We start from the raw sequence: 27,272 nt of genomic DNA, 5'->3' as shown, positions 1-27,272 counted from the left end.
GTACCAACTGCAGTCAATCTGAACGCCAGCTCCTTGGCTGCAGAGCCGAGCACGTCAGACAGAAAAGCAATCATAATTTAAGAGATGGCCTCAACATAAAAGGGAAAGGAAACTGACAAAACTGAACCAAGGTCTGCCTGTAACACCAGGTGCCTGAAAATGAAATTTATATATATATATATATATATATATATATATATAAATTTCATTTTCAGGCGACTCGTACGGTGTTTGTAAGTTTTTTGGGGGGTTTGTAAGGGGAATCTATAATCATTTATAAGGGCAGTTATCGGTAGAGGTTGACAGGTATGAACATATCAATAGAAAGTTTGTTATTGTTTTTGCTAAATACTATAGCGTCCTCTCATATATGCAGTATATGCATCAAAACAATGGGGAGTTTTCAAAGATCTTGACCAAACGCCCACAAGATGCTTTGCAACGGTTCTGTGCACATGTCCCCATTGTTCAAGGTCATTTGGGTCATTTAAATTCCATACACATATGGGACATGGCGGCTTTTCCGCAGTATGTGCGTTGTAATTAATTCAAAACATAATGCTGGTTTACAACAGGTAATAAGCATCATTAACCAACGTTTGAAAAACTATTCTGGCCTAATTTATGCACAAATCTATACACACACGTTATCTACTGTGCTCTCATGGATTAGTGGGGCAATGTGCCAAAAACAACAAAAGCTAAGCTTCCTACTACTAATGTATTTAAAGTGACATATTAACGGAATAAACAATCCCCTTATCCACTGAGTGCATAAGGCGTCTTCTAAAGCACTGCAATCCCATTAACAAGACCTTGGCTGATTCCATATCTTTCTGAGTGTCTTTTAGCATAATATAAAGCTTGTCCACAGTCGTATCCCAGTGTCAACAGGGGTGGACACGCTGTAATAAATAAAAAATTAAATAATTGAAAAAAAAATGAGAGAGGCTAATCCTTTAGTTTGGCTACCTGTGTAAACCTTACTCATAAAAAGGGGTAGAAGGAACTAGAATCGGATGATGCATTCATAATCAAGAGAGATTGGGTAGATTTTAAAAGGGAATGCAGCTGCTTTTTTTACAGTCGTGATGTTTTGGATTAGTTTCAGTTAACTTTAAACACTTTAAAACTTGAAAAGAATTCTGACTGCTGAAGCACCGATTTGAGAACACTAGTATTCATTATAATAATAGTATGTACTCAAATATTCATTGAAGAAACTGTTGTTGGCTGGCCACCGATTCAGGGTGTCCCCTGCCTCTGGCCCGAAGTCAGCTGGGATAGGCTCCAGCACCCCCTGCGACCCTAGTGAGGATAAACCAGCTCAGAAAATTAAAAGAAAAAACTTATCCTTGTCAGGGTCGCAGGACAGACAAATGTACTACCCAATATAACTTTCATTTTTGTATTTTTTCTCTTCAATTTTAATTTAATCATAACTTCTTTAATAACTTATGGATGTTTATCTCAAGCACTTTCAAATCATTGGATTCTGATTCTGCTAAGAAAAAGTCATGAACCAATACTTAAGTAAAGTAATAAAATGAGCCAGCATGCAAATTGTCTCATTTAGTCAATACGATTTGTTCCTGGCAACATTTTCCACCTCGTTGACCTTTTGTCATCAATAACCTGGCCTTTTCTATCAATTACCCTGACAAAGAAAACGGTTGGGTATGTTTAATTAGCAATCTAGTTGAAACAGAACATGGCTTATGTATACAAAATAGAAATTCAGATATTGGCTGCCATTGATGGCACATCCAGAACATTTGCGAGTTAAATAGGCAAAATCATTTACTCCTCCTAATCCAAATATAGTGGATGTCCTACAATGAAAGATAAGATGAGCGTTTACAGACAGTCCCCCAGTTAAAATTACTTGTATGTTTATCGTTGTCAATGACACGAAAATAAATATTACATCTGGACCCTTGTTAATTTTAAGGCACTATATTACTGTTGATTTGGGGTCATTAAAGTACAGTTTGGATCATTTCTTATTGATTTCAGTTAACTTCCTGTTGGTTCTTGAGGACTTATGAGTCATTTGTTCATTACAATTACAAGGAATAAAAGCACAAAATTTACTGGATGTAAATTCAAGATGTTATTGCAATAATTTCTCACCATTTCACTTTAATATTCATAAATATAGTCAGGCCAGGGCCAGTGTTGAAATTAGTGCTTAATCAGTAGAGGCCCAAGTGATTAAAAAAAAAAAATCAAACAACAAAAAAATTACTTTGCTATTAAATTATGCCACCTTCATCAGATACCACGAAGGGCTTGGCAAATTGTGGGGAAATAAATCTCCATACTTTGACTTAAACATACCACTTAAAATGTTATATATTCATTTCAGCATTCAAGACCATGGAGGTTGAACCTAATAAAGTACCTAATGTTTCACAACTAATTCTACTTAATGAGACACAGCAAAGAGCCTATAAGCAGTTTCCATTAAAGAGAAAGAACATTTCTCACAATTTGTACTGGAAATAATGAAATTCTCTGTGAAAAAGAAAGGTTTAGGATAGGTTTTGACACTGGACTGACCAAATGTTTATTCGCTCTCAGATGTCGCAGTTCAAATTGATTTGGCGTCTACTATTGTTAACCGTGTTAAAATTCATGGAAGGTTATGTATTTGGTCCTGTACGTGTCAAAATGCAAGAATTAATGAAGGAATCAATTATAAAACCTGTATGATATGGTTGTTATAGGAAACGGATGAGATGATTCGATTTTGGGGTCATGAGGTCAAAGGTGACAGAATCAATTTATATTCACAGTAGGTTGAAAACAGCCACATGATTGGACGTTTATCATTATCCGTAGCACTTAAAGAGTTAAGGTACAGGACATTACATCCAGGACATCTGCAGCCATAGATCAAGGCTCATAGTAAAAAGTAATGAAGTTTTATGGAGGCGAGAGGAAAGTTAATAGCCCTATTCACACTAGCCATCTAAGATGGCGTTTTTGCAGCTTGCTTTTTTGTGTGTAAGAAATAGGGAGTTGAAGTCAGTTAGCAAATGTTCTGGCTTCTAATGGATCAGATGTAGAACAGACTGGAAAGTCAGTACTATACTCACGTCTCATTCCCCTATTTTTGTTGTGAGAAGTAGAGTATGGACTCCAATCTTCACATTTTGGGCTACGTAAGTGTGTTCATTTCAAAAACCTTGAGCTCATTCAGTGATAACGACAGCAGCAGCAAGCGCTTGAATAAACGCTTGCTGTCTAGTACTGTTAAATTGCTCAAATCATCCAAGTATCAGCACTCAACTCAAATTTGTACATATGCACACCACAGCTGTAGAGCTTGAAAATGAGTAAAAAGCAAATTTGTTGTCAGTCTGGTGCATATACAACAAGTGTTCTCACAGAATATGAAACAAGCGATAATAGAAAAACAACTGGCTCCTTTGCCCTCCCATGAGTCCGGTCATGCAAATTTTTACTTTCTATTAATTCTGGGTCACTTTTGGGTCCGTTCTTTTTCCCCTAGCAGTTAAAATTGATTGAACTTCTTGCGTCTCCAATGGCGCTGACCGATAAGCATTCACGGCTAGTCTTCTCAGATTAAATGAATTGGATGTCTATTGTTTGATCACTGCCAGTCTCCCAGTCAAATGGACCTATATCGCTGCCTATGGCAGTGAAACATAATTACACAGTGCCAGTTAAATTTAAATCTTTATACATCTATCCACAAAAGCTTCATAATGGTCAGTTCACGCCAATCCAAATATGGCTAGTCTTTAAAATCCAGCCAATTCCCATAGCGAAACTGATAGAAAAATATAAGTAGGACCAAATAACTCTCACAAGACCTTAATCTCTCTCCCCTTGAATGCTCCTTTTGTTGTGGTCCCTCTTGACACTAAACAATATGACGGGTTGGGGACATAAGTCAACTTCGTGTGATAGTTTATGTACCTAAGAGGCTTATTATCAGCATACGAGCGCAGTTTCACCATCAAAATTTATTCTAGAAACCCGCAGCTGTATATGCTGACAACATTGACAATGAAAATGAAAAGTAAGAGGAAAAGATAAGCGGAAAGCTGTGCGGGACCGTGGAGATTTTGTGGCTTGACACAAAAGAAGGACTCATGTGAGCACTAAAAATAGTAAAGTATTGTTTCATAAAATGTAATGAGCAATAATGTTACATAAAACAAACTTATGATTTGTGAATAGTAGTGTGAAAAAATATCACAATAGGGGCATTTTTATATCACAATGTGAATATGCGAAGATATAATACATTTCTAATCATTTAGTGAAATAGTCAACGATTCTGACAGTTTTTATACGTGGCATGGGAGCATATACGTGTTGATTCCAATATGTAAAGATCTTATAATATTATTATTAACAAATGAATTAGTATTGCTATTGGAATACATTGTGCTGTCTGTGTGGATTGTATTTGTTGTTATTTTGAATTGTCTTACGTCCATTACTCACTCAGGGGTGTAGATCTGCAAATATTGACTACTATGGCATATGGAATTTCATGTAATGTAACTATTACTCCAATTAGTGGCTAAAATCTGCATTGGAGTAGGAAATCTATTTATGGTGATACAGCACTAGAATACAGAGTTAATAGTAAATTATCTGGTAAACAAGTAAGCCAGGTGCTAATGCCGATATTTACCCAGCGTTTTTTTTTCTGCCAAATATTACAAAGTGACTAACAACAGCCAGAGACAAATTGAAACTGGTAAAAACAAAAAGGTATTCTGTATTTAACGCAGATATCCAGTAATTCAGATGTAAAATACTTTTTGGTGGCAAATATATCACCATTTTTGGATATACTCCTAATAAATGAACTGTGGGGACACGCAGTCAATATTGGCGGTTTACATAGTCTATTAACTATGTCACGGTATACTTTTCCAGCCAAGTAGTGAATTTATATTGATGGGGTACCACAGCAATCACCATAATTTATATAAGCATCCAATGCTCTTTTGGAGTAGACAGAAAGTAATGCGTCAAAATCTTGTGGTCATTTCATGTCAGATCGCTTTTTCTTTTTTTAATTTACAGTCTCCACCTGTCTTTTACCCAATTTATTGCAACTCATTAGTGCCTTGAACTGATCATTATTCATCATGCCCTTAAATAAGTGACTGTGAAATCCACTTGAGTTTTACAGGGGACAAATTGTAATTACGGCTCTGGCTCAGATGTTTATAGATATTAATTGACATTTACTTTATTTTTATCTATTATTTTGGTTTGTTTTAGTTCCGAACAATAAACTAAATATTTGCTTTCATGTTTTTAAAATTATAAGAGATTTTTTTCTCGATTATTTATTTTTAGTTAAGTTACAATTTGAAATGAAGAAAAAAAAGTCTGAAATGCTCTTTTAAATTTTGTTACAAACAAAGGGAAAACTGTATTTTTTCCTTTTTATTATATTTAAGAAAAAACTTAAATATTCTCTAATATTTGGACTCTTGAAATATTATGTTTTGGCTCAGCAAAAAGCTGATGCGGCAGGCCAGATCTGGCCCGAGTGCTACTAGTTTGACACCCAGGGATTCAACAAACTAGTATTAAATTTTAGCGCTCAACTAATGATAAAAAAATCCATCCATTTAATACACCACAAGGCACATAGTATTTTCTTTTGACTTGTAGGGAAACAAAACCGCAATTTAACAATCAGCAGAAACTCGAGAACTCTGATCAATAAAATGCTGGCATTGGAACACAAGTTCAGAATATTCGGAAAGAGAGAATGTGAATAAGGCTTATTATGGAATATTGACTATGCAATTGCTTGTATACAAATACTCAGGTCTAAGGTTTAAGTGCTTGCCAACCTATCAAGTGTGAAATTAGACACAACTAAAGTAACTCTTTAGTAAGGGCCCTCTTTCAGAAAATGTGTGTTTAAGAAACCCTTTCCTAATAATGCTGGCTAATTAGACAATTCTGCCACTGCACTGAATTTACCTTCCCTTGAATGGGCAGTCATTGCTAGCACCCAAAAACATGTAAAATTACACAGTTTTACCATGAACTCATTGGCCGCTGTTACCAGAAATACACATCCAATTCATTTTGACAGGGAGAGTTAACAGAAATAAATATGTATACTTGTTTTATTTTAAATTCATTTGTTTGAATTAAAAAATAAATGTAACAGTGAATGTGTTCTTTTTTAAACTCATTTGAAATTGCATGATTTAAAAAAGGAAAAACTGAAAATCTTTCCCCCAAAAATGTTGTGTTTTATCCACAAATAAACAGTAAAATCAGTTTTTTCTTCCACTTATAAATTTAATAGTTGTCAATGGTACTAATATATGATTCAGAGCTGTAGCAACTGATAAGTGGTGGGAAATGTGATTACTGTATGAGCCATGTACAAAGATATGCTAAAGTACAATGCAATTGACAAATGACATGCTGCCTGCAAAATTGAACACACTACACTTTTTATATTTGGGGCTGAACTTGACTCACTTTCTCAACACATATTGACCCTAAAAAAACGATTAAAAACTGAAAAATAATGCACAAAGTCATCTTCAAAGATAATAGATTGATTGTTACTCTGTCTAACAAGCCTACTTCAATCTCAGATTTTGAATAAAACTAGAAGGTACCAGTCGCAGGGACAGGAAAATATATTATTCTACACTTGTCCAAGAAATGAAAGGTTCTCAGCCATTTGCCCCTGCTTTTACCCCAAATGGAAATGTTGGATTGAGAAAAAAAATGGAAAGCGAAAAGGTCACATTTTCTATTTTAGATTCTAATGAGAAGATGGAAAGTGGGCAAGAAAGACACGAAAGAAAATGAGTTTCTAAAAATAGGCATACAGTATTTGAACTTACAGTTTGACCACCAGTGTCTCCACTTTGCAACCTGATACGATTTCCGGAATGGCCAGAAAAATATTGAAGTATAAAGACTAAAATGTTGAATACGGCTATAATTTTTTTTTAAAAAAATGGACAATTTCAATACTTTTCAGATCACCAAAAAATCTTTGTTATGGGGTAAACTTGATTAGGGAGTAATCTTGATAGTAATGGTAACTGAGGTTATTTTTTTAGTTTTCCTAATGAAACCGGTAACTGTCAGTGGGAATCTTAACTGGATTAAACCTCTAGCCCCGTCAACAGCAGCAAGAAGCACAATATGCACAATCTTAGCGTTAAAATATATATGTAATCTGCATATTTTTAAAAGCCAACTTGATATCAATATAGTATGCAAGAGGTATAGGTATCAGGAGTCAAAAATTAGTCCTAGTTCAGTACTAGTATAAGGTGCCCATAACTCCATTAGAGTACATCATTGGCTCCATATTAATTTTTGGGCTGTCCAACCCACTTGAAGTGGGAAGACGTCAGCAAATGAAAACTGGTGTCCACTTTTCTAAGTGCCAAACAGGAGCCTTCCGCTATGATGCGCATTTACAGTGTGGTTCTATTTTCCTCTTCCCAGAGTTGCCTCCCCTCTGTGCCTTCTGCCCGTGTTTCTGTTTGAAGCCGAGTCTCCAGTGTGTTTTCTGTTTTCCCCTCCAATAAAAGGATCACAGTCTTGGAAGTAGATTTCTTTGCATTCACTTGAATGGTGCATTGATTTCTATTGGCTGTATACGCTTGACAAACGACAAAATTATACGACAAAAACTTCACGTAGCACTTGCCCTTAATTTCACCCTTTCTGTTCAATGTTGCAACAAAAATGTTTTTTCAATTCCCAAAAATCCTCATTTAGTTCCAATGGTGAAGACATTTGCCTTTTCACCTAATTCACACATGAAAAGATTGTACAGTGCTGTCAAAATTTGACAAAACCATGGATCGCTTCATTTTCATTGGCCCATTCAACACCCACAAAAACTTCCATTCACTCCTACTGATTCTTTTTAAATCAAACTTGTAAAAAATATCAAATGCTGATCATTATTTTGAAAAAAAAATCAAGGGGGAAGTAATCAAAATGCACAGGAATTGACCAAAAATCAGAAAAAAATCGGCTAAGATCAACAAGCCATCTGGACCTGAATTAACACAAATTTACCAATGGGCATGAACCGACTAGGAATTGTAATGGAAGTGACACACACACAAAAAAGAGGAAAAAAAATAAACAAAAAGTGAACAAAAACAAACTCATTGCCGGCCATTGACAACACTCAACATCCAATTAATTTAAACTCATAGGAAGCCTCATATTTCAGTGCCACTAATGTCACCAACACTCCAATCCATTTTGACTCGGAGAGGCGAATCAACATTCTTACAGTCAAAATGGATTGGACGTCTCCCACCGTGAATGTCACTAAAACATAGTAATCATATAAAGTCCTATTCCGATCCTATTCCCCTCAAATAGCTGTCAGGTATGCGGCTAATGTATGCCTGAAAAGATATCACCTTTCTTTCATAATGGTCATAAAGCAATATTCCCAGGCTACTTAACGATAATGTTAAATGCTTCTAAGGCAGCCTGCCAACTGTTAATGGTAAGAACAAGTCTATTAATAATGAAATCCAACTGTCATATGAATACTCATAATACTGTTCCCTCGCATAAAATATCTATTTTTTAATTTATTCAAAGTTGAATAACTATAATCAAAGTGCTCTATTCTATTAAACCTAGCTACCACATTCTTATATTATCACATTACCTTTTTGTGTCCTTCAGAAAGCGCTTGAGGTGGAGCAGGTTTTGGGCATGTCTGGTGACAATTGGGTAATGACAGCTTTTTGTGGAAGAAAGTAATAAAAGGAAGAAATAGCCAAGGAAAGACACAGAGAACACTTCCGAAATGAGGCAACCAGTTTGACTTATACCCAACTTTGCCTGCAGACAATATCTGTTGGATTAGTTTGTGATGCTATTCTCTGGAAATACCACATAGTGCCTTGATTTTGCATTCAAAATCCAGTGTCTAGATTTCTGTGTGCTGTTGTTATCTGCAGGTTTCATGGATCGTGTAGAAGTTCCCAAAACTTTAAACATGTCAAGAATAGCATCACATGTTAACCTTTGTCAATTACATGTCCTTGTGAAGGATATCAAATATCTATTTCAAGTCATTCATGTTGATTTTAAAGCAAAATGTTTAACTCCAGACTTATTAGAAAAGCAAAAGCATACTGTTTTTATCTTTTTTTTTCAGCAAAGCAACAGCTCTCTTGAACTCATTAAAAACTAAAGAGTTAGATTAACATACAAAATGCTCCTCTGGGTGTTGTGATTTTTCTATCTCTGTGTTCTAACGCTACCATCTATCATCTATCACTGAAATACGGATTGCAGGGAAATGTATTAAGTTCCAAAAGGTAGAACAAATAGTTGGTCTGAAAAAGGAATTTAAAAAAAAGTCAACAAGAAAGGCCTTTGTTGTCACAACCTCAAAATTCAAGATGTCGGGCACTGCATTTGCTGAAATATGCAATAGCCCTCATGCCACAGAAGCCAAGTTGAAAAAACCTGACATTGCGAACATAGACAGAGAATTCCATTCCATTGAACAGTAGTTCCAGATTTTAACCAAACACAAACAACGACTAGACAATCATTTGTGTGGCGCTTTTCATCCTTCGCCTATGAATTCAAATGAGTTTGTCACTAGTAGACGTCCAATCAAACCTGACACCCCCGACAGACTGTTTCATTTATTCGCCACAGATAGATTTCACAAGTCCATCTGGGAAATATCAAAATGAGGCCTTTTCAAGCGAGGAACCTTCAAAAATAATTTGGATGAAATGTATATATGAATTATTGCACTCTTCCCTTGAAAGCTATAAACTTTTTTTTCACTTGTCAAATGTTACTGTTTGACTGATGATATATTTAACTGAAATTGCCGATCGAAACAATATATATGATTAAGAATAAATGGAATTCTTAAATCAGGATGACTGTATTGGGAAAGGCTATTAGTCTCTGGTTGTAAAAACAAGATCTTCCAAAGCTGCAAAGGAGAAACAAAACCGTAATCTTCTATTGCAATAATTCCCATTAGCCTGATTAAAACCTCCAAATCTCATTAAGTTCACACAATACGTATGTTGCAAATTAACAGTAGACAGAAATTGCTGAGCAGTTGTTGGAGTAAAAAAAAAAATCACACTAAAACGGAGGATTTAAAAAAAAAAAACCTACTCAGTCATGGGGAACTGCAGTCGTTATTCTATTAAATTGGGGGCAAGTACCCAGCCACTGACGCATTGACTTGTAATTCAAAAAGATTTCAGAGGAAAGCATCTCTGCCTTTTTGTTTTACTATAATGAATTAAGAAATAAAATTCAAGAGTATCGCTTAGCTCTAATTTGTATAACTTATGTTTATAGAAGCAGAAAATATTTATCCAAAAGTGTCTTGCCCAAATAGTTAACAATTAATTAAATAGTTTGATAACACTACTAAAATCTTACCAAAGATTTGTATCTAGTTTCTAGTAAAACCATAACTTGTACTCAATAAAGCGTGAAAGTCTTATGCAGCCATAAGACTTAAATTACAAGGATTGTTTAAACATATCTGGGTAATCGGGGAAAATGCTGTTTCAAAGCATTTTGTCTGTTTGGAGAACTCATAAAGACAGTATTTGTATGGTATATTTCACTGCATTTTTAAACTTAAAAAGTAAAATTGAATTACAAATATAACCATTTAGAACATTTGACTTGGACCTGGTATGAAATTATGTTTGTATTAGGCCTGGTTAATATGGCATAATTTTTTACACCCTACTTTATTCTAAGGACACAATAAGAACAAAAGACAGAAAAAGCTCAAAATAGTTTTAACCTTCCATAGGTCTCTTACTTTTTAATTACAAAAAATACTTGCCCTATAATTGGTGATAAAAATGTCTAACACAATTGATGTAAATAGTTTCAATGTCTTAAATGTATTTTTACTGTCCCTACTTGTGCTGTCAGACCCCAAATACCAAGTAATAACTTGAGGTGGAAAAAAGAAAACTCTTGTGGAATGAATCTTCTAATAAGAGGTTGCTAGATTTCCTTTTCGGCGCAAAAAAAAGAAAAAAACGTCCACCTACAAATTGTCTGGAAGGCATTGAAAAAAAATCAATGTTTTTAAAATGTTGGTTTTGATCCTTGTATATGAGATGTTGACTTTCTTAAGCCATGCAACCTTTAACGGCTAGTGGATCAATAGGTTGGAAACTAAGAAGCCTTTTCAAATCCACTGACGGATAGCATTAAGTAGTCAAAGCAAGTGCCAAACTTGGCTACATCACAAAACACTTGCAGCATCGGAAGAGGGGAAAAGAAGAAAAACAAAGTATGGCTACATACCAATTAGAATAAAATTAAAAAAAAGTCTACCCATGGGAAGATACCATCCATTAGTGGCATACAAATGCAATTAATATGACTGATGAGTAACAGCATTCAAACAATCATTTGCCTACTTCATCATAATCGTGAAAGGGGCAAATCCCATTAGATGAGTGTTGCCGGAATTAAAGTACAGAGAAATTACTCATAGACATTTTGACGATCATATACTATGCTCTGAAAGTACTGTTGTCACGAGAAGAAACATGCAATTCCCCCAAAAAATATATATAATATTTTTAAATTAACTTTTAATGTTTCTCAACTGGTGGCCATTATTTCATCATCTAAATATATGTAGTACATTTGTTTTAATCTGCCATTGGCCCAAAATGAACAGGAATTCTCCAAAACAATCAGGAAGTGGTGCAATATCAACAAAAAGGGACCTGGAAATGTCCTAAAGTCAACAGCAAGTGAGCCCAGAATGGCTCATAATGTACTGAAAGTGATCTTGTCAGTATCCTAAAATTACCAAGAGGTAAACCAAAAGTAATAACTCATTGCTTGTCAACAGAAGGAATAAACTGTACCTCGGGTTTAAGTGAGGCTAAAGAAATAATACAGCACCTTCGTAAAGTGCCACTAACCTTAGGGTTAGTCAAATTTTCAACCTCATCTTCAGTGTGGAAAATTAAATGTCAAGACAGGCTTTCTGATTAATTTGAGTTTTATCCCTTGCCTCCATTGGAAGATTTCATTATCATTACTTTTTCATGATATTTAAGTCCACTTGCTTAACCTGATCAGTCCCTCTAGGTATACCTCCTTAATTTTATTAAATAATTGGTAAAATAATGCACACAGGGCCATTCCATGTTAATTTAAGCAAGATCACTCTAAACTCGACCATTTAACCGTGGTTGTTGTACCCGATGAAAAGACAAACTACACAAAAGCTGTTTAGTTTAGGTAGCTCAATTGGACCATTGGTTTAAAAGTTATCGCAACTACATTTTTTTGTGGGTTTATTTTTTTTCTTTTCTTTTTAAATTGATATACCAGAATGCACAGGGAAAAAAAATAACGAGCTTGTTGAGTTCTGCTCAGAAAAAAAAAAATATAAGTTTGTAAGTGAAACCTGGCGCATTTTGGCAAATGACCTTGTGCCCCAGTTTATGACCTTGACTCCAATAGACAAATTGAATGACCTCATCTTCGACCATTATGCATGGAGAGTTGCAGTACATTGATTATTATTATACATAAAACTGCACAAATTAGGATTTTGACCAATCAACAATTTTTAAATTTTTGTAATGTTTTCAGAACCTTTGCATGAAATGTTGTTGTTAATGCTGAGCAAAGAGTGAACTGAAATGTCCTTGGCAAGAATAACTGACTTATTTTTGCAATGAAGATGTTTGTCAGACTCTGTCTGCAAGAAGTGGAAGATAATGGGAAGCGCAAATGACTTCCAACTGTCACAATGAATAGGCTCTCGTATAATGAGGATTCTTTTCAAACGCTGTGCATTAACAACCTGGAGAATATTTCATTTGTCAATTCAGCTAAGGTGAAGTAGTAGTCACCAGCTGAGAGTGGAGGCTATATTTACCAGACCAAAACTTAAATGCTGATTGCTTGAAAGCGGCGCCCTGAATGAACCCATTAATACTGTTTGTTGAGCTGTCTCATTACCGAGTTAATTGTGCATTTGTCCCGATTGCGGTCAAGTTACGGAACAGTGATCTCGCAATTGGGTTAATAGATAGAAGGCACACACTGCGAACACTGGAACTCTATTATGATCAGTTAAGTTTCCTGAAATCACCAAATTATACAACAGTGGAAGGCAAAACATCTGCTCTATTTTCTATTGAATATTTATCATAGCCTATGCGTTGATAAATGAAAAAGCCCCAGCCCATTACCAAAACTCAGCAACTTTTGTAGATCTATTCACCCTGCCACTTCAAATGAATTGGACATATACTAGTGATAAACATTAAAATTAAATGAAAGGACGATCGCAGGTTGAGGCATCAAGGTGTTAACCCTTACATGCATAATTCATATTATTATTATTTATGCCAATTACAGTACTTATATTCTTGCCCGATCCATTTTGACTGGAATTTATTGATAATTATACATGTAAAAAATACAACAATGATTTGTGATAATTATTTGTTAACATTTATATCTTTTTAAGTGCAAGTATAGTCACATGCCCTATAAAGCGTTAAATATCTTAAAAAGCTGTCCAGTGTAGTGACCACAGTCCCTAAAAGGGTTAAAGATTATCTGGATTATGGATGACGCAAAACATTATTTTACTTAGGTAATTCGGGATAGAAATATTAGAATATATAATAATATATGAATAACAAACAAACAAATCATGCTTCCGTTTGAATTATGTACCGCTCCAGCTTTCAGAGAATTCAGGTCTAGAAAAAAATAAATAAAAACAAGCCAACCTTGTAAACGAAACTTCTGGCAGCCTCTCCTCTGGAGAACGACTGCAGACTGTGAATCAATGTGGCAGCGGCAGCACAGCGGAGGATGCTGGACAGGGGGAGGGACTGATGCTGAGTAATGATGCTATTGTTTATTGCTTTTTGACTCAAATTGCTGTTTTGGTGTCAAGATTGCACTATAGCCAATCCACATGAAATATACAATAATATTTTCGGGGAAAAATACAATACAAAAATAAAATAAAATAAAAAGACAGACCAGATGTTGCTTTTTTTTTTATTTAAGCTTTTAACTAATTGCCTGCCATTACCCCTCCAAGCCAAAATGAATTGACCATTTAGCGCCGACAATGGCATTTAAACATGAGAATTCAAAGCCAGCCCTCCCAGTTTAAATGAATAGACATCTAAGAATGTCAGTGGCAGCTAATAAGCTCAGTGAGTGCCAAATAAGTTGTAGACTAGATGATCTAAAATGTACTGTTATAATTATACATCATTTAAATAAAGGTAGTAAAACAAAAATACATTCTGGTACCAAAAACACCCGAAAGATGCTAATAAGTAATTTGGCATTAATTGGCATCAATATCAAAATAATAAAAAACATTTGTTTGTTCTTTCAAATATAAAGAAATTTAAAAGTGAATGAACAAAAAATAATTTAAGTTTGATCTTTTTTCATTTAAGCTATTTGTTTTTCTGACAAAAAATATGTAGCGTTTTGTTTAACTTTTTTAACTAAGAAAAATGAAAAATAGTAACTACATTTTTGGTTTTAAATTTTTGACTATTTAGTCACTGCCTAACATTCACAGAGAAACGTCCTCTTCATTTAAACTTGGAGGGCTTGCTGTGAATGATGTGATTTTAACCCTCTTCTATAAATACTTGTGGCAACATAATGGGCTGCAAATCCAGTGCTCACCTTGGGCATTTAACCAGTTTACAGACGGCTAAGCGAACCGCGACCTCGGGAGGCAACGCTCGGCTGTGTTCTTACTTCTAAGGGCAATTGCTGACAGATCCGAGCTTAATCTACCGTCTGACAAAATACCTGAAAATGCTCGTGTTGTGCGTCTTCAAAAGGAAAACAGGGTCAAATAAGGACACAGCCGTGTCATGCAATGAGCCTTATCCTTCTGTCACATTTACCGAGAACGTACCACTTCGTCTTACATGGAAAGATGCGAGTTATCACACACAAGTGGTTGATATGATTGCCAATGCAGAGTCCATATTGGTTCAACGATTTAGTGTAGGCACGTCAAACTGGTGGCAATTTAGTGTAAGCAAAATGGTGGCATAGATGCGAATCGATTTTTCAATACTGTCTGCTATAGCTCGCCCGCCATGTGACCATTTTGACTGTCATCAAAATGGGATGGACTTCTCTCGCAGTCAATGGCAGCCAAATGAGTTACATATTTATATGGGTTGCCCGGCACAATGGCCCTCCTAAGGAAACCATAACCGCAATGTCATTCAGATTGTGTCATTCAATTCTGAACATTATGGCTTTCCTTTTAAATGCAATATGCGTCCTCGATAATCATATATCAGCACTGTTCAGACATTATGGTTGACGTCTTTGTATCTCAACAACCGCACACAGCAACGAAAATGTCATGGCTGTGAATGGGATGATATTATGCGACTGACTAATGGACTAGCTACAAAGAAGACTTATGGTGCGTGTGTCTTTCTGCAGATAAAAGCCGAGCAAATGCAAAAGCAAATGTGCACATGCTACAGAACGGGAGAAACAAAATGTCACGGGACGCAAATGCCACTCGTTGCGCGGTTCAAAATCGGACGAGGCGACAAGGACGTAGGAGAGCTGGAGCGATTCCAAGGTGTGGGGGGAACCCTAGCGGGAATCGAATTTAACGGGTCTTAAACATTATTGTGAAGGGTTTACGAGAACAAAAGGTCCCCCTTTTTTCCTGTCCATGTCGCCCGTCACGTGTGCAATTATGATAGTGATGCGATTTGGCTAATTCCTTTTGTCTTGACGAATCATGAGATTTGCCATAATGGCTACGGGTGATGCGCCTTATCTTTTCGAATTGTACTCAGACCTTTTAGCTCATTGCTAGGCGTCCAATCCGTTTAAACTGGGAGAGCTGAAAGCAAATGCCTACCAGGCCTCACAGTTTAAATGGATTGGCCATCAATTGCCGTTAATGTTGTTGTTTTTCTTCCCTACACGTGCATACATCTTTTCTTTCTCGAAGCGACACTATAAGTAGCTAGCTGTGTTTGTGTGTGGATCGTGATGGGATGGCAGCCAAACTCCACGCGTTAAGAGACACATTACATATTATTTGCCACTTGGGGCGTTCCATTATGTAGCAGGGGTATATCAGATAGTCTCGAGGTAGAAAAACAGTAACTCAACTAAATTGCCCAGATAAATCAGTGTCAAATTATGCATTCAATACACACACACACAGCAGAGTGTATACTGTTCATATAAGTAAGTTTATGAATTTTGATTACTTGGGGCTGTAAGATAACACTTCATCCAAATACACAACATTTTCACCAGTGAAGGCATTATCTTTTTCTTATTTCACTGCTGCTTTTCATCTCCCATCTCGGGAAAAAAAGAATGGTGTTTATAGGCTCACAAAGATGCAACGGCAGGGAACAAGAGAGCGAGAAAGCCGTGACATTCTCCTCAAGATATGCAGTACTACCCAAAGAATTTGAATATGCAGTAAAAGTTGTTTTATTTTGGCCATTTAACATAAAGAATTAAACCCGTAAATTTTATAGAGCCATTACACTCAAATTGGCATATCTCAAGCAGTTCTTTCTGGTAATGTTGATGGTTAAGTGTTTCGGCTTATTAAAACCAAAGACAATGTGTCTTTATATTGTCATAATGTAGATATTGGTAAACAAAAAAGCTAATAACAATATATTTTTTTAAATCTCTTCACAAAATGTTGGACCCAAACGCGATTTTGATGTTAATGTATTGATATTTAACTCATTGGCGCCATTGCTAGATATCCAAACATTTTAATGAATGTTCATCTGCTGCCAATCCTCCCAGTTCCGATGGATTGGACATGTTTTGACAAACTCATTTAAATTATGTCATTGTCAGTTGCAATGAAAGACTTAACAACACATTCACATTCCCAAAAAAATAAATACATCACTACAAACCCTTACTGTCCTTTCACGTAACTCTTTTCCATCATTCCAGAACCATAGTGTGGTTAAATTACACAGCATGGTTTTTATCGTACTCAGGATGTGCGCAATTATGTGGCACATAAAACAAAGTCTGCAAAATATGAATCAACACGACCAAGGTACCTAAATGCACCATTTGGGCAGGTGACCCCAAATAGAGTGTGTACCTTGCACGCATACCAAAATGGAAAGAGAAAAAGATGGAGGGATTTGGGGACAGCAAGCCCAATATCTTTTTGTGACACGGCTCAGCCATTTTCCATGACATGTGTGGTAATAAATCAAAGCTGAGCAGGCATAGAAACGGAACAGTACTTGCGGTCCCTTTCGAACCATTCAGTCCTTTACTAAACTGTGACCATGGTTTAACATGGAAGGAAGAGACGTAAGACAATCCTTCTACTTTGGTTTACGGATAATTCGGCCAATAAACAGCAATCTTATGATAAAAATTCAAAATTTTAGGTGACTTAAAACACCCTTTCTCTGTTTCTTTCCTTGGCTAATGGCTGGTCACTTCCAACACACTTGATTTGCATCCGCCGTATTGATTAGCTCTTGCTACAATTCTGCTGACACCCTTAGGAGCGAACAGCAGAGTGTGGACCTCTGCCAAGGGTTTATCATTTGTCACTTAGAAAAAAAGAAAATCAATACGTGAATTGCCACCATCCCTTTTCAAATCAAAGAGCAAAATCTCGTAACGTCATCCGTTCACGTGATCATAATCGGGCTCGATGACATTTTCAGAGGTTTGGAATCAGGTAAACGTCCATGTAGTTCTTTACATCCTTCCATTTATTCCTAACAGACGTCTAATACATTTGAACTGGGAGGGTGGCAGCAAATGTTCATTCTCTCCCACTTCAAATGGATTAGATATCTATCGTAGTCAGTGGCAGCGAATGTGTTCATATATTCCCCAGGTATCAGATAAGTACTCTGTATTGGCAGATCTTCAAAATCAATTTGAACTCAGATGCAAAAATATGTCATCGTAACAACCCTATAATTATTGTCATGAAATTAGTCATTTACACCCCAAATATTGACCACTCATAAACTGCTAGTTTCCACAGAAAATGGTGAGTTGTATTTTTTACGTATGTATTTTCTATATTTCTGCTCCAATCTGATACTCAGTTTTGATTGACAGTATGGGATTTGTTCACTCAATTTGATGTGATCTAGTAGTCGTGCGTGTTTTCTTGCACTGAGTGTAACTACTCTTTATTTTAGAAACTAAACATTGTATCAGAACATTGTATAGTATTTGCAAATAGACAATTTGAGAATGTACAAACAGGGGTCACTTAAATGAAAAAAAAATACAATATGTAATTGATTGGTTGAATTAATTTTAGCAGTATTTGTACTGGTCTAAAAATATGGATTGTTATCGCAAAACATATCTTGCAAAAAACAGAATTGGATGCTGCGGAAGTCAGCATCGGGGCATCCCTAGTTTTTTTTCCCCATCATGTCAGATATAAAACATGGAATATTATTGTACTCCTCGAGAATCATCGTGCTGAAGTTGACAACCTCGCAGCTTCAGAGAAACAAACATTAATAGAGCGCTTATGGCTGCTTGCCGTTTTCACAAAAACACTCATGAACACCCACATAAACATTTTGTAGGGTTTTAAAGTGCATTAGGTGCAGAGCGACTATAGACATAATAAACTGTGTATGAAGGGGTAAATTGCAGCACTCAAAGATAACACTATTTTTTTCTTATATGTATTTAGCTATTGAAGGCAAACTAAAGTAGAAGTAGTCTCCATAGTGTATTCATCCCTTCTTTTCAATGAAATTGTAAGATAACTATACAATGACAATTGAAGTTTTAAAGATACTGAATCTTTAAGGTATCACTATTTTTCAGTATTTACTGCACCGATGGATGAAGGGATGATAAGCAAATGTAGTATACTAGTTCAAGTCTTAAATTTGCTAGCTCACTGCCTGACGGCATAGAGAAGCCCCTTTTTCTCTTCTATCGTAAAGAACAGAAAAAAGTGATTTGCTACCTTAACGCTCCCAGGCCTTAACCGTCCCGCAAGCCTGTTAGCCTCCATGCAGTAGCTTGGAAAGAAAATTAAGACCAAGGGAGGAGATTAAAATAACACAGCAGGCTAAATATAGTCTTTAAAAAAAGTCATTTAAAGAGTTTGCGTTCACAGTGGCTCCCATTTTTCAGTCGGCTATTCTCTATGAAGTGGAAAGGAAAGTCTTTTTTTTTTTTATTAACACTAACATTATTTTGGCAGAGGCATCACGGCGGTTGAGTGATTAGTGCGTCGGCCTCACAGTTCTGAGTTCCTGGGTTCGAATCCAAGTTGATCTTCCAGTGTGGAGTTTGCATGTTCTCCTCGGGCCTGGGTGAGTTTTCTCCAGGTACTCTGGTTTTCTCCCACATTCCAAAAACATCCATGGTAGATGGGTTGGACACTCTAAATTGCCCCTAGGTATGGTGTGAGTGTGAATGGTTGTCTGTCTACTCTTTGCCCTGCGTTCACCCGGTTCAGAAAATGAATGAATGGATGAATGAATGTATTGGATATTGTGTTATTTCATTGCAAAAGTATCCATATTCAATTATCGATTTTTTTTTACTACCATGGAAACACCAGAAATTTGCTGTTATGGGATTCATTACATTTTGTGATATGATACTCTCAATAGAAATGTAATGGAGAATTTTTTTTTTGCATTTAACTTGAACTCAATAGCTACCATTGACGACACTAGACATTTATTTTGACTGGGAAGAGCAAACATTTGTGTACATTTGTTCATTTGCCCCACCACTGACACCCCAATCGCTGAAACACCTGTTTATTTGCAGTGAGATCTCCCACTTCAAATGGATTGGACGTCTACTAGTGACAATCTCACTCCAATGTACAACACGAGGATGATTTGTACACCTATTGATCTTCGTCAATGGCAATGAATGAGTTAAATTCAAATTACATATTTATGCTGTATCCAAAATTATATATCTAAATGATTATTTTTGAGCATCAATAAAAAAGTTGAACATTTTAGTATCATGTACCTATCAGTAGTTCAGAGCGCTATATGATGGTTCAAATTCACCTTCACATTCATAAAAAACAGTTCCTTTAGAAGCAATTTTGGGTCCAATATAAGGCCTGAAGAAACTTGAACAGTGGACAGCTGAGATTTAAAACTCTGTCCTTCGCTTACTAAACCCCCCCCCTCGACCAACTGTGCCCCAAAGCTGCCGGGCAGACAGAGCTCTAAATCTTTACGCCCATGATAGTTTCAAAAGTGAAACATTTCAAAACTACCGAACTAGCAGTGGGGTGCCATTTACATCTGCTTCCCGTCTGTCGTCTCTTATTGCTCGACAGTGAATACACTAGCAAGCATCTCATTGAGTGGAAGTTAACAGCAGCCACTGTGTAAGTGAGTGAGTGAGCTACACTAGTGTGAAAGTAAAAATATCAATTTCATGCATATTTGCAGGACCAAATTGCATCCCTTGATTGGGGTACAGAGAGGGTGACAGTGTGCATGAAATGTAATCGTATTGGAGCTACATTTGGAGAACAGTACTGAAGAGAAGAGACTGTAACTCAAAACTGAAAAACTAAAATGTGTGTGCTCGACGAAACATTCAATAATAGGATGTGTACAAAGACAGGGAATAGGAAAAAGCTGTAATAATATGAAAAAATGGTGATATTACATTTGATGTATATTGAAAGCAAAAAGAGCATTTGTTGAAAGAAAAGTCTGAATATCGTGATATTAAAATTGAAATATATAGTCTTGCTTTCAGAGGAATAACATCATAATTTAGAAATAAAATCTGAATCATATTTTACAAAATGGGGTTATGCATAGTGCTGTGAAAACATGAAATAGATTTGTCATATCAAAAAAATTAAAGAGAAAACTCGGTTTTCATGACACTATGAGAAGGAATTCATCATATAGTGTTATGGTTAAAAAATAATATTATGGTTAAAAATAAATATAGAAAATAATACATGTATTAATCAATGATGGAGGAAATCAAACAACAAGCTGCTTAGTTATTTGGCTGTCCAATCCATTTTGACCGGGTGCGACTAAATGTTGTGTACATGCAATTTGACCTGCTACCTAAAACACCAGCATTGAAAGCCAGAGCTCCCAGTCTAAATGAATTGGACATTCATCATTTTGAATTGCAAGCTTTATCATTTCATTTTTTTTTCTGTCAATAGAAATAAGTTATCACTAGAAAAAATCCACTCCATTTGAAGTGGGAATCTGGGAGCAGATGAACATTTTCTGCCAGCACTCCCACTTCAGATGAATTGGACGACTAGTGCAGTCAATGGCAATCAATGAGTTCACAATTTAAATATACTCCCATTACTATCAAAAAAATATTCCCATTACTATCAAAAAGTAATGCGAAATACTTTTCTGGTAGCCTTCAGGGCTGCAAACCCAAATAATTACTGTATCCGGATACAACAATTCAGTATTAATACTTTTCTAATAATAAAAATCTAAATGCATCAACTAGTACAATGTTGATTAAAATGATCTACTCTGGAAGAGCACAACAGTTGCATTAGATCAACTCTTCAAAGCATAACTATCTATTTATCCAAGTAGTAACTCCGTTTGATTTGTAGGTGCACCACGCTAATGATCATAATCTTGTGCCGGTGTGCCTGTTTGTGGTGGTGAGGGGGGAGGTTGTCAGTATCAGAGCGGTCCTTACCGAGTGCGAAGTACGGCAGAGCCGTGTTGTCGAGATCATCCATTACGGAAATCCGCCCAGGTAGATCCGTCCTGACGAATAACAAGAGCCGCGATTCTCCACCTCCGGCGGTGCCACCTGCTCCGGCGGAGGTGCCCCCTCCGCCTCCACCGATCGAGCCCCCGGAGGCACCAACGCCGGTGAAGCTGAACTCGTTCTCCCGAAGCACGGGCAGCGTGGAGACGGTAACGCTCTTGAGCTCGCACGGGCTCCCCGCGGCCGGTCCCTCTCCGCCGAGCATCCCCTCGTCAGCGGCGCCCGCGGTGGTCGGCGTCAGCCCCGCGAGGAGCACGCGGAAGAGGAGCATCAGCGGCGTGGTGCTTGCCATTTGCCCTCGCAGCTGCCTGTGCGCGCTTATGCAGCTTTGGAAGAGACTAGGCTCGTGGCCGCGCACTTGGGAAGAGGGAGCAAGCAAGCCAGGCAGCCCAGACAGACGCTCGCTTTTGCACACGGCGATGCGCGAACGTCCAGGAGGCGGCAGCACAGGTGAGAACGAACGAGGAAGGAAGCTGTATATTTGGGAATCGAACCCCCAAACACCCCCCTTGACACGTCATGCAGGGCTCCATTTTCATCTATTTCGAGGGTGGTGAACAAGTTAGACACAAAGATGCAAAATTTGAAACTGTAAGAGTCAAGGAGCCACACCTTAAGTAGCATAAAAATCGAAAATGCCAAATTATTTCTAAAATATCATTTATTTTTTTTGTTTTTAAGGGGCCCTGATGAATTCGAGTGTATTTTAAGAGGGAATAAAAATAAGAGAAGCATGAAACGTGGCAAAGAGCCACGGTATATACAAACTATAATAAGAAGCAAAGAGCCGCATGCAGCTCGACTGCCACATGTTCGCTACCCCTGATCGATTGGTAGAGAATGGAACATTTCCTTAGTCATCAAACATTTTTATTCCATTTCATTCTGAGAAGTAATGAGAAAAAATATATATAGATTTAATATTTGTAATTCTCTATGAGCTAAAGTTATTCCATCAAATTTCTAGTGACCTGTGGTTGTTGAAAACGCAAATGAGTAACAATATATCTGCAATTAAATTTAGTTTCTGGATATACCATTTCGATATAAGAAAGTACCCAAAATTAATAGGGAGTGCCCCACAAATTCCACAAAATTTATTTATCCATTGCCAGTCGTGGTGATCCCTTGGCAAGTGGTTAGCATGTCAGCCTCACAGTTCTGGGATCGAGGGCTCGATCCCAGGTCCGTCCTCATTGAGTGGAGTGTGCATGTTTTCTCTGGGCTTGTGTGGGTTTTCTCCAGGTACTCCGGTGTCCTCCCACATTCCACACAGGCTGGTTGAACATTCTAAACTGCCCCTAGGTATGGGTGTGAGCCTCAATGGTTGTCCGTCTCCTTATGCCCTGTGATTGGCTGGTGAACCAATTCAGGGTCTCCCCCGCCTGGTGCCTGAAGTCAACTGGGATAGGCTCCAGCACCCCATGTGAGCCTTGTGAGGCTAAGTGGTACAGAAAATGAATGAATGAATGGCCAGTCATAACAATCTTGATCTTCTTTTGTTCTAGGCGTGTCCTGATCTCAATCAAGTCATATTCTTTGTTTCAACGCCCTGAAGTCTTGGCCTTCGCTTAGATTCGGTGAGTCCTGGTTTTAAGCATAAAACTGTATCATTCTTTACTTTATCTATGTTTCACGGACATAAGCGTTGCTTTCCACACAAAATGAGTAATCTCTTACCAAATTTTAGTTCTGCTATGTAGTAGTTAGCTAGACTTGCATGACAGACCAGGTTGTTCAAATTTAACTGGAACCTTGACTGTGGAAATTTTAGCCCGAAGGAATTATTTATGTTCCAAGATTTATTGTCATTCAACCAATACTTCTGTTTAAGCAGTTCTCCCAAAACTTTCTGAACACTCGTGGAATGCAAGTTAAATTAATCCCACAGTTGCAACTCAATGTTTCACCTGAGAGGTCCCAGTTCCAATTACAGAATATTCACTCCACCATGAAGTAATTCACTCTGGTTTACTGCACCAGTGAATGAGAATGAGACAATCTATAAAACCATCATCATCATCATTAATGTCATATTGCTTGGAACAACAACAGGTTTGCGTTCCCTTTTAAGGCATTTACAAGGAATTGAAGTTTTAGGGATGATTTACTAAATCATTTTTCGCTTTTTGAATATTTGTATTTTCACATGATCACATTGACATCTCAGCATCTTACAAATAATATTACCTGTTCATATATGTGGTCTTCCTATGCCTCCCCTATCTAGTTTATACAGACTACCCACTCCAAAGGGTGTCAGAAAAAAACACAATTCATGGCAAGTGTGTGCCATTTTTTTCCGCATCTTTCACTATATAGTGAATATTTGATGTAATAGCTTTCGCCTGCTGGGAAACGGCAAATGTCGTCTTTCCGGTTCATTTCTCGCGGGAGAGAGGAGTAGATTTACAAAGCAGACACACGGCATGTTGTACACGCTTAACTTTTAACCCTGCCGTACACTGCGCAATGTTGAGAAGAAAGGAAATGGGGAAAAATCCTGCACCTTGAAATCTCAATTAAGTGGAAAAAATCAGACAGAAACATTGTCACAGTGCGATTTAGGGGAATTTTATTTGATCCTACCTGAGATGTGTTAGCATTGTTTGTTTTCTCCAAGCAATTAAAACCTTTGAATAGCTCAGATTACAGTTTACCATTAACTGGGATTTTGTTTTTGGCTCCTTGACTCAAACAGTGCACTGTGAGCAAACACAATTGAGTCTAAATAGTCAAATTTTGAAAATATAGTGCCATATTTTGCACATTATGCCTCCCAACTGTACAGTTATGACATCTTGACTCTCCCTCATGCACCAAAATGTCATCCAGTTTTCTCTTCCTAACAAAAAATCTACCATACAAATCCAAGTCAACAGGTTCGTCTGTTATCACACTTTCCCAATATTCCTTTTCTGGCCTCTGTGACCTTTGAAATCATGATTCCAAATAAGTCAAATGCAGTATTATGAGGGTTAAGAAGTTGCACAGTATTTTTCTTTTTTTGCCGACGTTTCCCAAAAGAAAAATGTACACAACTCATCCTAATGTTGCTCTATGCCAGGAAGTATACAGTCAGCGTGTTTGCGGCTATCGTTAACGCGCCAAATTGCCAACTTGATATTTATTTACCTTCCGAGGTATGTAAAATGCTTTACCGACTCATTAATTGAGCTGCGAGCTTAAAAAAATCAGCCTAAAGGGCAAAACTTTTGCAGTCGTTTTCGCTTCAAGGTGCGTAAAATGTGCTGACGGTTGTACCGCCTGGAAGCGATTGTCACCGTTTGGTTGATAGATTCCATCGAGCCGCGTCTCTCTTGAATGGCCAAACAGTAACAAGACATCATCATGTGGGATCGATGTCTGTCGGTGGGTTGCAACAAACAAGAGAGCGGAACAAGGAAGAGCTGCATTTTTATTAGCTGACTGAGAGCTTTTTAAAAAGGTTCCCCACTTGGTTATTTGAGATTTATGGCGATGGAAATTGCTTTGACCTGAACGAGACAGTGTTAGCGGCTTTTGAAATGTGCTCAAATTGAATTTGATGGACAACAAGCTTCACCTGAGGCGGAGATGTTAAACATATATTCTAACTCTGGGGACTGACCTTTAGCTTGCCTTCCCAGCAAAATCTTTTCCGTTCTGATCCAATGCGAAATTAACTTAACTTAAATTTGCTTAAGGTTAACCTAGTGCTGAGTGCTAGATGGATTGCGTTAACAGCAAAACTAAGCAATTATAAGACTAGTACATTTGCTGAATGCAAAATGAGAAACGATAATTCATCTGAATTAATGAACTCTTTCACGATAAGAGACCAACACTCTTGTTTGTCACTGTTAAATGTACAAATCCATTTGAATTTGGAGGGATGACAATTAATGAACATTTGTTGTTAGCCCTGTCAACCCCCAAATTCAAATATATTGGACATTTAGTATATATATATATATATATATATATATATATATATATATATATATATATATATATATATATATATATATACATACATACATACATACATACATACATACATACATACATGCATGCATGCATGCATACATACATACATACATACATACATACATACATACATACATACATACATACATACATACATACATACATACATACATACATACATACATACATACATACATACATACACACGCATACACACATACATATACATATATATAATTAAATGGTATGCATTGAGTATAAGAAATATACCACTTTGTGAGTTTAATTTCCTCCCTCGAGGTACTGCTTAGCATCCTCGGGGTACTTGGAAGGGGCTTTATATATTTACGAGAGAGTCACAGGAGAAGCAAATTAACAGTAACAAGTAAAAATGGAGATCAAAAAGACAAATGCAGTGGAAGGATTTTTACATTTTAAATTTAAATACAATTTCACCATTTGCATCAAATAATAAAATGTAAGAATTAAAAAATAAATAATGCCAGTTGTTCTACTGTGTGACATTAGAAAGTGGTTTGCTAATGTACAGCAAATGTTTAATGAGTCCTAAGAGTCCAAGAAAAATATAGTTAAATGTTTTCTACTATTAGGTAACCTATGACTGGAACAACTTTTGATGGGAATGAAACGTTCCTTTTGTATTCAAAAGAGGAAGTAAAAATAATCACATAGAGTTGGAGTTTCCACTCTAACAAATGGAATGTCAGTATGTTTAGAAATAGCCAATAATTTTGGCACGCTTGTGACCATTTAAATGCCTGTAATGACCATAATTTCCGATTCATAGCAGCAAGTTTCTTTCAAGCAGTCGTCTAAAAGTTTTATGCTAACACTGACTGATAATGTAATAACAACATGTTTTGATTCTCCCAGAAGAGACCAGGCTTGACAGGATAATGCAGGCTTCAGCATAAGCAGCAAAAAGCAAATGCATTAGTAACTCCACTACCTAATATCAGATTCAAATTCTTGTCAGTATTTTTCCCATTGCACAGGGCATTTTGTGTGTAATTCACTTGTGCAGCAAGCTTTAGCACCTATCTTGTAGGCACAAGACTCTGCCTTGGTATTAACCATAATATTTAAATGAACAATGTATCCACATTTTTATCCATTTTCCTGCTGAAGCTCATATTTATTTAACAATTCCAAATTTTCCAACTAGTTGGTTTTTTTTGTTCTGTTTCAGCGCTAATGATCCTCAATATTGATTAATAGTGTGTTTTACAGACAAAGTGAGGAATAGAAAGATCTAAATGCCTTTTAATTGCCTAGTACGGTTTTAATGTGCAATAGGAGAGTTTGGGTATAAAACGTCCTTTGTGAATGGGACCCTTAACATAAAGTGTTTCTATATGTGTAAAACTACTTTTATAAACAATATATTACGTATTAAATTGCTCATGCAATGAAGCAGCTGGCAAAAAAAGAAAAAGCAG

General features: G+C 36.7%; 1 protein-coding gene and 1 long non-coding RNA gene across 7 annotated transcripts in view; one reads left to right on the top strand and one right to left on the bottom strand.

Annotated features, from left to right (window-relative positions):
• The window catches only part of astn2 (astrotactin 2), a 153,441-nt gene extending 131,158 nt beyond the window's left edge, over window positions 1–22,283 (bottom strand). For all 5 annotated transcript variants that reach the window (XM_077622471.1, XM_077622469.1, XM_077622468.1 and 2 more), the window contains exon 1: window positions 21,769–22,283. In XM_077622471.1, the coding sequence (XP_077478597.1) occupies window positions 21,769–22,135 (367 nt within the window). In that variant the 5' untranslated portion in view covers window positions 22,136–22,283. The remainder of the gene's footprint in view (window positions 1–21,768) is intronic.
• A 1,078-nt stretch (window positions 22,284–23,361) lies between these two features.
• The window catches only part of LOC144090726 (uncharacterized), a 44,037-nt gene continuing 40,126 nt past the window's right edge, over window positions 23,362–27,272 (top strand). The window contains exon 1 of one of the 2 annotated variants that reach the window (XR_013305490.1): window positions 23,362–23,423. This is a non-coding gene — a long non-coding RNA (uncharacterized LOC144090726). The remainder of the gene's footprint in view (window positions 23,424–27,272) is intronic. The other variant, XR_013305491.1, reaches the window with a different exon arrangement.

The sequence above is a fragment of the Stigmatopora argus genome, chromosome 16 (genome assembly GCF_051989625.1).
Source record: "Stigmatopora argus isolate UIUO_Sarg chromosome 16, RoL_Sarg_1.0, whole genome shotgun sequence".
Lineage (NCBI taxonomy): Eukaryota > Metazoa > Chordata > Actinopteri > Syngnathiformes > Syngnathidae > Stigmatopora > Stigmatopora argus.
Note: the sequence above shows the minus strand (reverse complement) of the source record. Positions and strands in the feature narration are given on the sequence as shown.